The sequence below is a fragment of the Mastigoproctus giganteus genome, chromosome 8, assembly GCF_048544385.1.
Source record: "Mastigoproctus giganteus isolate SK-2022 chromosome 8, ASM4854438v1, whole genome shotgun sequence".
In the NCBI taxonomy this organism is placed as follows: Eukaryota; Metazoa; Arthropoda; class Arachnida; order Uropygi; family Thelyphonidae; genus Mastigoproctus; species Mastigoproctus giganteus.
This window is the reverse complement of record NC_143582.1, coordinates 98,767,133-98,783,043: the sequence shown is the minus strand read 5'-3', so window position 1 is coordinate 98,783,043 and position 15,911 is coordinate 98,767,133. Positions and strand designations below refer to the sequence as shown.

The window sequence follows — 15,911 nt, the reverse complement described above, 5'->3', positions numbered from 1 at the left end:
TACTATAATTAGCATTAGCATTAGTAGAGGCATATGATGCAAGAAAGCAAGCTTATTCAGCATCAGCCAAAAAAAAAAAAAAAAAAACACACACACCACTCCCATTTCACCCCTCTGTTCATTCGAAATACCTGTCCAGTTGAGCCTTAAATTTGTTTAGGCTATCAACTTCAACAACAAATGATGGAAGTCAGTTCCACCAACCAACCACCCGCTGGCCCAAGGCAAATTTCCGCACATCTATCCGACATCTGTCCTTCCTCAATTTGAATTTATGCCCTCTGAGGTGATAATTCTCAGCAAAAGGAAGAATCCCATTGGCATTGAGCATGCTCAAACCATTCAAAGCCTTATACACCTCTATCAGATCACCTCGCCGGTGCCTAGTCTCCAGACTCTGTAATTTGCAAAACTTAAGGCTTTCTTCGTAAGAGCAACCCTTTGTGCAATTCACTAATCTTGTTGCCCTTCTCTGTACCCGTTCCAGCAGCTCTACATCCTTCTTGAAATGAGGCTTCCAGACCTGTATACAGTACTCAAGATGTGGCCTAACCATTGCCTTATACAAGGGAATAATCACCTCCTTATCCCTGCTAGAAAAATTCCTGTATATCAATGACAAGACACCATGAGCTACTCTTGCAGCCCATCTGCACTGCTCAGAGAACTTCATATCTGCCTGCACAATTACCCCCAGGTCCTTTTCATTCTCCACCACTGTCAGTGTAGTACCGCAGAGTTGATACGTTGCTCTGGGGTTACTATTTCCCATATGTGGTACTTTACATTTGTCAATGTTAAACTTCATTTGCCACCATCTGTTCAACCTTTCCAGATCCTGTTGCAGCATAGCATCAGTAGTGTCCTTAACAACCCTGCCAACCTTTGTATCATCTGCAAACTTGGACATTAAACTTGATATACCATCATCAATATCATTCATAAACACCGAAAACAACAACGGACCCAACACTGAACCCTGAGGAACTCCACTAATAACATTAGTCCACGTTGAGCAGTGTCCATTGATTACCACTCTGTCTTCTGCCACTCAACCATCCCCTTATCCATAGCAGCAATTTGCCTCCAGTGCCACACTGCTCCAGGCATCTCCGTAGCCAGGTGGGAAGGAGCAGCAGTGCGTAGCACACGCTTCTTGATTAGACTGGGGTTCGAGCCCGTCACCACCAAATACGGAGGATGCGGAAAGGTCAAGGGAATGACCACCGCATATTCCCGGAGCAATATGGCCTTTGTTGCTAATGCTCCTAAAAACCAAATAACAATAACAATAACACTGCTCCAATTTGTGCAGCAGTCTTCTTCCGTGTGCAACAGTATCAAAAGCCTTTCTAAGATCCAAATATATAATATCAAAGTTATTCCCTGCATCCAGTTCTTTTGTGACTACATCATAGTATCCAATCAAATTGGTCAGGCAAGACCTGCCCTTAACAAAACCATGCTGCGTCTGAGCTATAACTGAATTCTTGTCTAGATGATCCTGCAGTGCTTCTTTAACCAGTGCCTCCATTAATTTTCCTGGAACAGAAGTTAAACTAACGGGTCTATAATTACTTGTGTCAGCCTTTGATCCTCCTTTGTGAATTGGGGTTACATTTGCACATCTCCAGTCTCTGGGTACCTCCCCTGAGTCCAAAGAAGCTCTCATAATTATGGCTAGGCGTTTGCTTACTTCCTTTGCTGCCTCCTTTAATAAAACTGGATAGATCCCATCCACCCCAGGTGCCTTTTTTATGTTTATCCTCAACAATCTCTCTCTCCTCCACTTTCCTCTCAGTTATTACAAAATCATCTCGCTCACTGCCAATGTCTACTTTACCTACGTCATTCTCCTTCCTGAATAACTCCTCATGCGTGAAAGTAGATGCGAAATACTCGTTTAGATTGTTAGCCACCTGAGCAGGATCCTCAACTGTTGAACCATCAATATCCAGTGGACCAATCTGATTCATCCCTTTCCTTCTTGAGTTTAAATAGGTAAAGAAATCTTTTCTGTTTTTCTTTGCATCCTTTGCCAAAGATTTTTCGTAGTCTGCCTTTGCCTGCCTAATCTCCTTTGTGACTTGGTTACAGACCAACTTATATCTATCATAGGCTTCCCTGTCGTGCATTAATTTCTATGTATTCCATGCATTTTCTTTCTCTGCCACATGTCTCATTAGTTCATCTGACAACCATTTAGGCCTAAACCTTGAACAATATTTCTTAGTTGGTATGTAAAGCCTGGTAGCTTCCAAGATTAGTTCCTTGAATGCTTCCCATTTTGAGTTTGCTGTTGGTAACATCATCAGTTGGTCCCACTGTATAGAATTTAAATACTGTCTCAGACCATCATAGTCGCCTTTACGAAAACAAAAACCCTTCCCTTTACCTCTGATGGTAGTTACCTCCTTGAGTAAATCCCACTTCAACACACTGTGATCACTGCCACCTAGTGGTTCATTTATCTGCAGGTTCTTAATGCATGAAGAATCACTACTTATAATCAGATCAAGAGTATTGCTCCCTCTTGTTGCCTCCCGAACATGCTGATGTAGAAAACAATCATCCAATAAATCCACAAAAGCCTGGCTAGTGTGTGAGTGACCAACCCACAAATTCCAGTCAGTATCTGGGAAATTAAAATCCCCCATTATAAGACTCTCTGATTTACTGGCCCACTCCATTTCCCTGTACAATATCTTATTATACTCATCAGAGTCATTAGGCCTATAGCACACTCCTACTCTCAATTTTGATTTACCTATGCTTATGTCACACCAAACTGACTCGACACTGCCCTGTCCATCGATGTCGACTGGCTTCACTTCATTGGATTTTATGTGTTTCTTGACTAATAGCATAACTCCTCCTCCCCTCCTGTCCTGTCTATCTTTTCTATACACATTGTATTCCCCAAATTCCAGTTCCGCATTCCTTATATCTGTGTGACACCACGTCTCTGATATCCCAACAATATCTGGCTTTGATGTTTTGAGCAATACCTCAAATTCATCAAATTTATTTACCAAACTCCTAGCATTGGTGTACACGCAAGTATGCATGCACCTGTTTCTATTCTTAGCTACCCTAACACAACCCATGTGTTTACTTGTACCGCAATGACTCCCAGCAGTCTCTGAAATATCCTGCGTCTTGTTTTTCAGGCTTCTGCTCATTTCAATAGAAGCAGTGCAAGAATCACTTCCACCTCTGCCAGTGGCTACTGTTAATCTGTTAGTCCTTGTATCCCCCCCCCCCAACTAGCAGTTTTCCAACCCACCTAACACTGCCTCGACAGCATCAGCAAAAATTCTTGCACCCTTTCTATTTAAGTGTATCCCATCCCTGTAGAAGCAGTCTCTCCTGTTAACAAGTACAGACCAGGCTGAAAAAAATTCTACCCCTTGAGCCTTGCACAATCCCTCCAGGGCCTAATTGATCGACAAGGCTCTCATCATATACTCCCTCCTATCGTGTCTGGGCAGTATTGCAGACACTTTCAAATTCAACCCTAATTCACGGCTTTTTTTCAACAGTGACCTGTACTTTCTAAGTAATTCCGCCGGTCTCCTACTCTTAATATCATTAGTGCCAACGTGTACAACTATATCACCTTTTGTCCCCTTAAAAGATGATATCTGCTCTACAACGTCATCAACCTTTGCCCCTGGCAGACATACCCTGGTCCTATTCCACCTATCCTTTTTACAAAGCATGTTCCCTGTTTCCCTGACAATAGAGTCACCAACAACTACTAGTTCCTTTGGGACCAGCGCATTCTGCCTAGGTGGCTGCCTCTGTGTTGCATGATGACCAAGTGCAAGCTCTGGTGTTGTTGTGGGCAGCTGAGAGCTTGATGGGCCCTCAATTTATTTCCTTCGAGGGCATCCACCCTATCCTTCAAGCTCTCATAAAGGCCCATAACAACGCTGAGTTGTCGCCTGATTTCCTTGCACTCCTTACATCGTGCACACACAAAGACATCCCCCTTGGCAGTATCATGTCCCGTACCCGACTGCTCCGCAAACATCAAGCAAACAGTGCATTTTAAAAGACTGATTCAGAGGGCAAATGCTCCCCTCAGTTCTCCCCTGAGCCACAGCACTCCCATTAGCTTGAGCCTTTTGCTTTGCTGCTCTGGTCTGAGTCATGATTCTGATTTAATTCAATAAAATTTCAATTTCAGAACAAAATTAAATCCTTAAGTTATATCCTAAACATTTATAATGCTATATTTATTTTTTCGGTATCGAGTGTTTTCTACGAGTTCCCTTTATACAACTTCCATATCATGTGTACCACTATAGTTATGTATTAATTATTTGTTACGGTTAAGTCATTATATATATATATAGAGTTAAAAGTACAATTTAATTGACAATATTATATTATGCACTATACTACACTAAGCTTATGCAATCGTGTAAAAATGGCGGGAATTCACGAACGTACTTCTACGGACTCGTAAGTATTGATTAGCTTCCAAATCTCGCTATCTCAATTTAGAATAAAGTAAGGATCCTGACTAGGTCTATAATCTACTTATAGAAGATAATTTGATATAACAATTGGTTAATAAATCGACTAAATTTGGTTAAAAAAAAAACCTCTCGTTCAACGGAGCTGCAATTTGTAACACGTGGATTTGATACCGTTACCGATACTATGTAATACCTACAAAATCTCTGTCTAAGTTAAACTTTAAACTAAGTATCGTAACTAGGAATATAAAGCTACTCTAGAAAATAAGTTAATATGCCAATTTAAGCTAATAAATCAGAAAATAAATCAGGAAAAACTTCTCTGTTCCAAGAGCGTCAAAGAGCTTCGTCCGCACAGGCTAGCCTCGTTCCCGGACCCGGTAACAGTTAATCAGATCTCTTTTGTGATTATTACGTATAACTAATGCATGAAGTATTTTGTTTAATATTTATATGTAGACAATTGTTTAATTTTAACCTTGCTTCTTTTATTATTATTTTTTTTTTTTTCGTCATATGCCTAAAGTTTTAGTTTTTCTGTTCCATATTATTATTATTATTTTTTATCTAGTGATTTAATGGTATAATGGTATACATTTGTAATGAGTAACAATCTATGTAAGTCAGTAAAGGAATCCTTCTCTTCCTTCTTTGTTAGTTTTGTATGTAATAAATTTGTTTCCTTAATGGCATAAAGTTTGCTTATTGAAATCAATATTATTTCTTATGGACTGCCTTTCAGAGCTAATATTAAAATTAAATATTTTATTTTGTAGAATCAGCAGCAAAGGCAAGGCATTTTGCAGTTGATCTTGGAAAATGAAGTTGTAAGTTTCTAGAGCTCTTTTCAACCACTATATACAATTAATTTATTTTATTTATTAACTTACCAGGAGACTTAATTAAAAAAAGGAACTTTTTTTTTTTTTTTTTTTTTTAGTTTATGGAGAAACACACTTTAATGGACATGTGTTTTTATCCAAAACCATATGTTTTGCAAGCTTATGCAGCATCAGATAAAAAAAAAAACTCCTATTTCACCCGTCCATTCACTCCAAATGCCTGTCTAGCTCAGCCTTAAATTTATTCAAGCTATAAACTTCCACAACAAAAGATGGAAGTCTGTTCCAGCAATCAACTACCTGCTGGCTAAAGAAAAAAAAAAAACTCATCTAGGGCATATTCAGTGCTGACACCAGGGGTGAAACCAGATTGACTGAAATGAGCCTTGCTGAATACATTTATTATATTATTCAACCAGTACAGTAGGACAAGTGGAGAAAAGCTTGATAAGGAATTCACCCTCTGTTGCATCACAACCAGGACACTTATCATGACTGTACCTTTTGCTTCAACCAAAGTGAAAGGATCGGAGGTAAGACCTGTAGAAAATTGATTTGGCAAATTTACTAATGTGATAGATCAACAAGTGAGGGGGTTGTCACCTGGAAACAAGGAATTAAGTATATTGTTCACTGTGTTAGTCCATCATTGTAAATAACAATATTGCATATTGCTCGGGAGGGCAATTTCTGGCAACCTTGTAAATTACACCAATGATCTCTATTGCCAGTGGAAAAAATAAGTTTTTTGCTAAGTAGTTAATTGACTATTGCTTTAACATGGGATTTTTAAAGTTCTAAGTATGTATTCATCAAGTGTTGAATATGTTCAGGAAACCAGGAAATTCTGTATCTTTGATGTATTTTCTGAGAAAGATGCAAAATCTTCTAGCAACAGTGAGCTCAGGAGTCCACCACATTTTATCTTTAGGCTGGCAGTTTTGTTAGCAGTTTTTATGATGGCCATCTGAATAGAAGCCATTTCGGTGGCAGTCAAATTTTCTACAGTGGAAAAGGAGTCAAAATTAAGTTCAGATAAGAGGACAGAACCTTCCCCAGTTTATTTTCTCTAGAGAATACTTTGAAAGCATACATGATGGTTTGAGCTGAACTGAATTTGGATTTGAAAGTAGCATAAATATAACTCTGTGATTAGAGGTATTTTCAGTAACTTCACATGACGTAATAAAGAAAGTTTAGAAAGGCAGTAGATAAAGAGACATTGAAGTTAAATAATCATTGAAAGTTGAAAAAGTATGCGGTGTACAGAAAGTAGACAAGGTAAAAGTTGGTGGAACATGTATGAAGATTTTAAACATGTCACACCAATAATAAGATATAGCCCACTCTTTGGAACAACATGACTTTGGAAATTCCCCCTGCATACTTTCTCTCTCTCCAGTAGTGGCAGATTATGCATTAGCTGCTCCAAGGGAATTGCTAATATTTTCTGTCCGGTAGACTATCTGACACCTAGCCTACCTTGTCCTGGTGCATTATAGCCTTAATTGTTTTTTTGCACCATTGAAACTGAATCCAATCCAATCCAGCCTACCAAAACAGCTTTAAGGATGTATCTTCAAAATGTAAGGCATGTTGGGTCTTACCATTTCGGTGGCAGTCAAATTTTCTACAGTGGAAAAGGAGTCAAAATTAAGTTCAGATAAGAGGACAGAACCTTCCCCAGTTTATTTTCTCTAGAGAATACTTTGAAAGCATACATGATGGTTTGAGCTGAACTGAATTTGGATTTGAAAGTAGCATAAATATAACTCTGTGATTAGAGGTATTTTCAGTAACTTCACATGACGTAATAAAGAAAGTTTAGAAAGGCAGTAGATAAAGAGACATTGAAGTTAAATAATCATTGAAAGTTGAAAAAGTATGCGGTGTACAGAAAGTAGACAAGGTAAAAGTTGGTGGAACATGTATGAAGATTTTAAACATGTCACACCAATAATAAGATATAGCCAACTCTTTGGAACAACATGACTTTGGAAATTCCCCCTGCATACTTTCTCTCTCTCCAGTAGTGGCAGATTATGCATTAGCTGCTCCAAGGGAATTGCTAATATTTTCTGTCCGGTAGACTATCTGACACCTAGCCTACCTTGTCCTGGTGCATTATAGCCTTAATTGTTTTTTTGCACCATTGAAACTGAATCCAATCCAACCCAGCCTACCAAAACAGCTTTAAGGATGTATCTTCAAAATGTAAGGCATGTTGGGTCTTACCATGATGTGTCAAACTAATGGAACAAACTTTCCTGAGAAAAGAATTAAACACTTCAAAAACTTCATAATTGATTTCAAAAATATACATGCTCATTTCTGATCTCAGATTCCATTTCTGTCTGCCATTTGCTAGTCCTCAGGGACAATTTTATGAAAGAATATCAGTTATTGGTTTTATGATCTAATTATGAAATTAGATCACTAAACCATTATAATGAAAGAATATCAGTTATTAGTTAGTGATATAATTATTCACTCTGTGATTTGTGTTGCTTAATGGGTACTAATTATGTATAACTCCATTCTGATATTCCTTGGGACCTCCTAACATAGTTTCCTCATTTTGATTTCCTTTGGTTTGAGATTACTCTCCCTGCCACATTCTAACAAATTTGATATTTCTGTTACAATTTCAACTCAATGACCCAAAATCACTAACTAATAACTGATATTCTTTCATTATAATTAATTGGTTTAGTGATCTAATTCCACAAATTAGATCACAAAACTAGTAACTGATAACCAACAAACATTTTTGTACCATTAAACTGAATCCAATCCAACTCAACCTATAAAAACAGTTTTAAGGATATATCTTCAAAATGTAAGGCGTGTTGGGTCTTGCCATGGTTTGTCATGCTAAGAGATCTCTCTCTCTCTGCCACATTCTAACAAATTTATTATTTTAACTCCCCCTCCCCCGCACTTTTTTTTTTTTAGTAACAGTGAACTAATTTTCCTTTTCGATATTAATATTCATAACTCCAACTGCCTTCACTTTTTCTAGATGAACAAATTCAGCTGGTCAAGATGCTGAAGCTTTTGCTATTATTATCTTACAGAACTTTATCAACCTACTAGAATACCAGACAACCTTAGCAACTAACACGTTGATCTTTTCTTCACCAAAAGGACTTTATAAAGTACATAGTATTTTTAATTGTTGCTCCACTTTAAACTGTCCTTATTTATCTAAACCCGTGGTTCTTCAACTAAATTGGCTGAGGCTCTTCAGGATTGGATAATTCCAGTCTGTTTTGATTTAAAGATGCAACCTGTAACTCGTGCATCAGTTATCTCAGTAAATCTTCTCATGCCACACAGGAAACATTCCATTTAATGTCTCCCTCATTTATCAACAGTGAGATTTGAAGAATCCAGAACAGTGTCAATTCCAAGAAAGCTTCCCTTTCTTGATAGATTTTCCCTACTTATTCTTCACCACTACAGGTTTAAAGTATGTAGCATTTTTAATTGTTGATTTGCCCTAAACTTTCATCTTTTATCTAAATCCATAGTTCTTCCCTAAATTGGCTAAAGCTTTTTTTAGGTTTAACTTGTGCTTCCTGGAGCACAATTTTCCATGCGGATGGAAAAATACCAGTGGAAAACTGGTATTTTTCCATCTGCGTGGAAATTTGCTGATATTTTGCCAGTTTATAGAGAAGATGGCAATTCTCTCCCTTATTGTCCTATTGCATTACCTTGACTCTTTCAACCATTGACATTGGTGCCTGTATGTGGCTAGGAGACTTCCCAGTGATTCTTCTGGTATTCCAGAATAGCATCACTAGGATCCAATTGCTCACAGCCCAGGTAGCAGGCTGAAACCACAGGAATCCAGTATGGTTGCTATGAGATTTCGCCCATAGAAATTCAGATGATGGGGGGAGAACATCGGGTGGTTCAACTGTGCTGAAGCCAATTCCCTATTCTCATGGCCAAAGGGACAGAATCCTGGATTGTGGATGTGCAGGTATAGTGCTTGATAGCCCTGATATTCTGCTCCCAAGCATATTTATTGCTTGCTGGGTAGTGGGCATCCCTTTAGGCTCTGTGATGGGTGGAGTGATTGGGCACTGAACAAAAAAATTAGCATATGAATTGTGATAAACTAAACATGGTCCCCACAAGAAAACAGAACTGAAGACATAACATCAGGTTCAACACCTCAATACCTGATAGTATTCCACTGAACCATAGGAAAAATGTGCCAATTTTTGTTTGCTGTCTTCCCAGAATGATTTGTTTTGGAGACATTCTTGTGGAAACCAGAAGTGAGATGCACTTGGGACAGTGCCTCTAAGGTGTAATCTTGGAATGTGATCTTCTCAAGTGTCTGAGAAGAAGGAAATCTGCTCTGAATTAAAAAAAAATCTGAGGCATGACAATTGCAAAATGAATATTCATACACTGGTGTTCAAAGAAAGCGCACCACCCCTTAAAATTGTAATTGTCGTCCGAATAACTTAAGTATATGGCAATATTTCTTACAGATTGCATCAGATTAGATTAACACGGGTAGGTGATGACGTAATATTCCATCAGCTGTTACTTTCAGCTATATAAGCACACTCTGCAAGAGTTGCAGTCATTCCTTGCTTGTGTCAGGATGGCGAGTTACTTGCAGTTGATGCCACGAAGAAAGAGTGCTATTGTTACTTTACGTGAGGAAGGATGTACTTCCTCATATTGCTTATAGAGTGTCTTGTATTCAGTCGACAGTGAGTAGGTATTCTTTCTAAACTCAAGAATACTGGTTCTGCTGATAGGAAAAAAGGAACCAGATGCAAACGAGTCTCTTTGCCAAAACAGGACCGTGTTTTGAAGTGCTTATGCCTTAAAAAACCATAAAGAAGAACATAAAGGAGTGGTAGCAAGTGCAGTAACAGTCAGAAGACACCTCTTCAAAAATGGACTTGTAGCCTGTCGTCCTAAGAAGAAGCCCCTTCTCACACAAAAAATGAAAAAGGCCCATTTAATTTGGTGTAAGGAGCATGTCAAATGGACCCCCAAGCAGTGGAAGTCAGTTATTTTCTCGGATGAGAAGAAATTCAAACTGCATGGCTCTGATGGGAGACAAACGATTTGCCGTAGACGTGGTGAAGAATACCATCCAGACTGTATGGTGTCTAACAGTGAAATTCCCTACCAGTCAAATGGTATCAGGATGTATTTCGTATCGCAGAGTGGGTCACCTGCAGTTTATAAAAGGTTCCGTAAATGTTAATGGATACCTGGCTATATTGAAAGGCAAATTGCTGCCAACCATTAGAGACCATTTCAACCTGCCAAGTAACTGCATCTTTCAGGACGACTCTGCTCCTTGTCATCAGGCAAAAAGTGTAAGTAGGCACTTCTGTGGTTACTTTAGTATTTACTCATTTCTGCATTAGGGGTTTGACAGTAATGTGTTTACATTTGTTACGGGTCCATTACAACTGTTAGTTGGCCAGGAAACAGCTCAGACCTGAATCCTATAGAGAACTGTTGGCATAGTGTGGAATTTGCAGTTGCCAGAAAGAAACCAAAGATCCTTCATGAACTTCAGGAAGCCATAACTCGTGTTTGGAACCACAAACTGTCAGTTGATTATCTTCTGAAATTGATTTTATCAATGCCTGGACAGTGTGCTGCTGCTGTCTTCAGGGCCAGAGGCAGTTCAACTGAATACAGTTAACCCTTGATTTACGTTGGGGTTAGGTTCCTGGCCACAAATGGAACCCTTTATATAACGGGGTCAATGGGAAATCAGAGGGTTAGGTTCCGGGCACCAAAAATTTTACCTATCACTTTGTATCAATTGTTTTATTTTATTAGCATTCTTCATAGTTGTACTAATAGTCGATGGAGGCATCTTCATAGCCCTACACACATTAGGGCGGGTTTCATCAGATTCTATCCTCCGAATATTGAACTAGGATTCAATTAACTACTTTTATCAGACATGGCGTGTCTTTATTCTATTAAATTAAAAACTTTATAACACGATTTATTAATAGGATAATTAATTAAAAAATGTTAGCGTAATAAATTCCAACACGTGTAAATAGAGTAAACAGCAACCAACTGAATGCTTCACCGCATGGACCTTTGCTACCCGCATCCACGAGTGGGTACTTTGAGGGCGGGAATCTTTCTCATTTCTGATACGAATGCGCTAATTGTTGATTGGCTCAGATTGTCTTAAATCACGTAAACAGTGCACGATACATAGCACAGTATGATGCCGATAAATTTTGTCTGACGATTTTAAACTTTCAATTTATAAAAAAATTGCAAAAAAAAAAAAAAAAAATTGCAACAATAAATAAATAAAAATGGCATTGTAATCGGCACAAATCAGACCAATGCAAAATGAGGGCTACCTGGATTGGTTTGCACCTTGTGAACTTTTCATTTTGTTTTCCATTTAAAATGATAAACTGAAACAATTGAGGGCTTCTGATAACATTTCAGCCATAATTGTCGTGTTTACCAAAACTATTGTATAAAGCAGGGGTGGCCAACAAGTCAATCGTAGATTTAATTTTGGTCAATCATGATGAATTTTAAATATACAGTCATCCCTCGATTTGTGCACCTTGTGTAATTAAATTTTTGAGATGGTAGATCGCGGCACATTTTGAAGGAAAAAAGTGGATCACATCACAAATTAAGTTGGCCACTCCTGGTATAAAGGTTGCAAATGCTCATTTTGGAATATTTTGAGAGCACCTGTCAAATATTACTTAGCTTTGCATTAACTATTAATAAATATCTTTTGTTTATATTTCTATTTGTGATGCTAATCATTAATGTAACATACCATCACGAAAAAGGGTTAGAAATGTGAAATTCCTAGGTAATGCATTTTCTTTGAATGCCAGTGTATATAGGGATATGAAGGTAACTTTTGCGTGAAATGTCATCCTTACCTTGAATTCAAAGTCTCCTAATTCAATTAAAGCTGGCTACCTTAACTGCACAATATATCCTTATATACCAAATCCTTTTTAGACTCTTAAGTTCCAGAAATATGAACACTCACAGATAGCCTTCAGTGGTCTTTCCTGCATGTGCTCAGTGTGGTGCAAAATGCTACGGAATTAGATTAGGTTCAGGTGAAAAACCTGCCTGTATTAACTGACGATGAGAACACAGCATATTCTTATACATGCCAGAGATGTAAGGAAGAGACAAAAATTTTTCTCTTCCTTCAAAAATTTTCAAAAATATTTGCTGATGATATCAAGACTATGTTAGGTAGGTCGGAAAACTGCTGGCTAGGGGAGATTCACAGACAAATAGATTAACTGTACATGCAGTCAGGGGTGAAAGTGATTCTTGCACTGCTTCTATTGGAATGAGCAGAAGACTTGGAAAGCAAGGTGCTGGAGATTTCAAAAACTGCTGGGAGTCATGTTTGTTTGTTTGTTTGTTATTTGGTTTTTAGGAGCATTAGCAACTAAGGCCATATTGCTCCGGGATATGGGGTGGTTATTCCCTGAATGACCTTTCCGCATCCTCCGTATTTGGTGGTGACGGGCTCGAACCCCGGTCTAATCAAGAAGCGTGTGTTACGCACTGCTGCTCCTTCCCACCTGGCTACGGAGGCGCCAACTAGGAGTCATCATGTACCAAGTAAATACATGGGCTATGTTAGGGTAACAAGGAGTAAGAACAGGTGCATGAACACTTGCATCTACACTAATTCTATGAGTATAGTAAATATTTTTGATAAATTTTGTGTGCTGGTAAAGACATCAAAGTTGGATATTGTTGGGATATCAGAGATGTGGTGTCACACAGATATAAGGAATGCAGAATTTGAATTTCAGGAGTACAATGTGTACAGAAAGGTTAGGAAGGGAGGGGGGGGGTTATGCCGTTAGTTAAGAAACAACTACATCCAGTTGACATGGGTGAACAGTGAAATGTTGACTGTCTGGTGTGAAATAAGCACTGGGAAAGCAAAAATGAGAGTAGGCGTGTGTTATAGGCCTAATGACTGATGAGTACAACAAACAACTGTACACAGAAATAGAGTGGGCCAGTAAATCAGAATGTCTTATTATATGGGATTTTAACTTCCCAGATATTGACTGCATTTTATGGATTGGTCACTCGCGCACTGGCTAGGGTTTTGTGATTTATTGGATGATTGTTTTCTACAGCAGAAGGTTTGAGAGAACAAGAGGAAGTAATACTGTCGATCTGATTATGAGCAGTGATTCTTCATGCATTAAAACTCTGCAGATAAAGGTGGCAATGATCAGAGTGTGCTGATGTGGAATTTACTCAAAGATGTAACTACCATCAGGGGTAAAGAGAAGGGTTTTTGCTTTCGTAAAGGTGACTATAGTGGTCCCAGACAGTTTTTAAATTCTCTACAGTGACCCCAAATGACGTTATGCAAATTCTAAATGAGAAGCAATTAAAGAATTAATCTTGGAAGCTACTAGGCTTTCCACAACAACTAAGAAATATTGTTCAAGGTTTAGGCCTAAATGGATGTTAATGAATTAATGAGACTTGTGGCAGACAAGAAAAATGCATGGGACGCATATAAACTATCAAGTGATACAGGGGCCTATGGTAGCCATAAGCTGGTCTGTAATTGAGTGAAAGGAGGTTTGACGGGTGAAGGCAAATTAGGAGAAATCCGTAGCAAAAGATGCAAAGAAAAACAGCAAACAGTGGTTTCTTGTCTTTAAACTCTGGTTCGACTGTTGATGGTCCTGCTCAGGTAGCTGACAAACTGAATGAGTATTTTGCCTCTATATTCACACATGAGGAGATATTCAGGGAGGGGAATGCCAGATGTTTATCAAACCAAATGTTTATCAAGTTTGATAAACATCTGGCATTCCATCTAAATCTAAATGATTTATCTAAATGAAACATCTAAATGATTTTGTAATAACTGAGAGCAAAGTGGAGGAGAAATTGGATAGGTCCCATTCAATTGTTGATGTTACGCATAAGGAAGACACATGGGGTGGACGAGATCTATCCAGTTATATTAAAGGAGATAGCAAAGGAAGTAAGCAAAACCTTAGTCATAATGATGAGAGCTTCCTTGGACTCAGGGGAAGGTCCCCATGGACTGGAAATGTGCAAATGTGTCCTCAGTTCCCCAAGGGGGATCAAAGGGTGACATGAGTAATTACAGACCTCTTTGTTTAACTTCTGTTCTTGGGAGGCACTGGTTAAAGAAGCACTGCAGGATCATCTAGAGAAGACTGCAGTTATAGTTATAGTTGGATACTATGATGCGGTTACAAAGGAACTGGATGCCAAAATTAATTTTGATATCATATACTTAGATTTAAAAAAAAAGATTTTCATACTGTTGCATATGGAAGACTACTGTACAAATTAGAAGCAGTACAGCATCAAGGGAAAATTGCTGCTATGGATAAAGGGATGGTTGAGTGGGAGGAGACAGAGAGTGGTAGTCAATGGACACTGCTCTTGTTGCAGTAGTATAATGTTATACTACTGTAACAGGATCTAGAAAAATTGAGCAGATGGGCTGAGAGGTGGCAACTGAAGTTTAACATTGACATATGCAGTACTTTACATTTGTAAAGTACTGCATATGTGCAGCATAACCCCACAGTAACATATCAACTGTGTGGTACTACACTCAGGGTAGTGGAGAATGAAAAATACCTGGGGGTAATTGTGCAATCAGATAAGCTCTGAGCAGTGCAGGCAATCTGCAAGAGTAGCTCATGGTGTCTTGTCAGTGATATATAGGAATTTTTCTAGCAGAGATAATATTAGCAATAGCATTAGTAGAGGCATATGATGCAAGAAAGCAAGCGTATACAGCATCAGCCAAAAAAAAACAAAAAAAAACTGATAGGTGATTGTCCTCTTGTATAATAAGGCAATGGTCAGGCCACACCTTGAGTACTGTATATAGGCCTGTAGACCACATTTTAGCAAGGAAGTATAGTTGCTAGAATGAGTACAGAGAAGGGCAATGAGATTGGCAAATTGAACAAAGGGTTGCTCTTACGAAGAGAGGCTTAAGTTCTGCAGATTTCAGAGTCTGGAGACTAGGCACCTGTGAGGTGATGTGATTGAGGTGTATAAGGCCTAGAATGGTTTGAGCAAGCTCAGTGCTAATGGGAGTCTTCCTCTTGCTCAGATTAATCATCTGAGGGCTCATAAATTCAAATTGAGGAAAGACAGTTGTAGAATAGATGTGCAGAAATTTGTCTTTAGCCAGTGGATAGTTGATTCCTGAAACAAACTTCCACCTGTTGTTGTGGAAGTTGACAGCTTAAATAAATTGAAGGCTGAACCAGACAAACATTTGGAGTGAATAGATAGGTGAAATGGGAAGGGTGTTTTTTAGCTGATGATGTATAAGCTTGCTTTGTTTCATCGTATGTCTCTACTAATGCTAATGTAGTAATCAACTCAGACCATGCTTCTACAATGTTTTTTATTCTGTTAAGAATGTTATTGTTATTCCAGAATTCTCTTAATGTCTGTTCTTTCTCTGTTGTTCCAGTTGTCTGTGCAGAAGTAATTTTTAAATAATGAGCTTTGAAGATAGCAATAGCTCACA

At 38.4% G+C, this 15,911-nt stretch overlaps 1 protein-coding gene across 2 annotated transcripts in view; it reads left to right on the top strand.

Annotated features, from left to right (window-relative positions):
• Positions 1–15,911, top strand: part of LOC150081735 (outer mitochondrial transmembrane helix translocase-like) — a 235,089-nt gene that overhangs the window by 214,137 nt on the left and 5,041 nt on the right. For both annotated transcript variants that reach the window (XM_090378839.1, XM_090378838.1), the window contains one exon: positions 5,264–5,314. In XM_090378839.1, the coding sequence (XP_090234965.1) occupies positions 5,264–5,314 (51 nt within the window). The remainder of the gene's footprint in view (positions 1–5,263; positions 5,315–15,911) is intronic.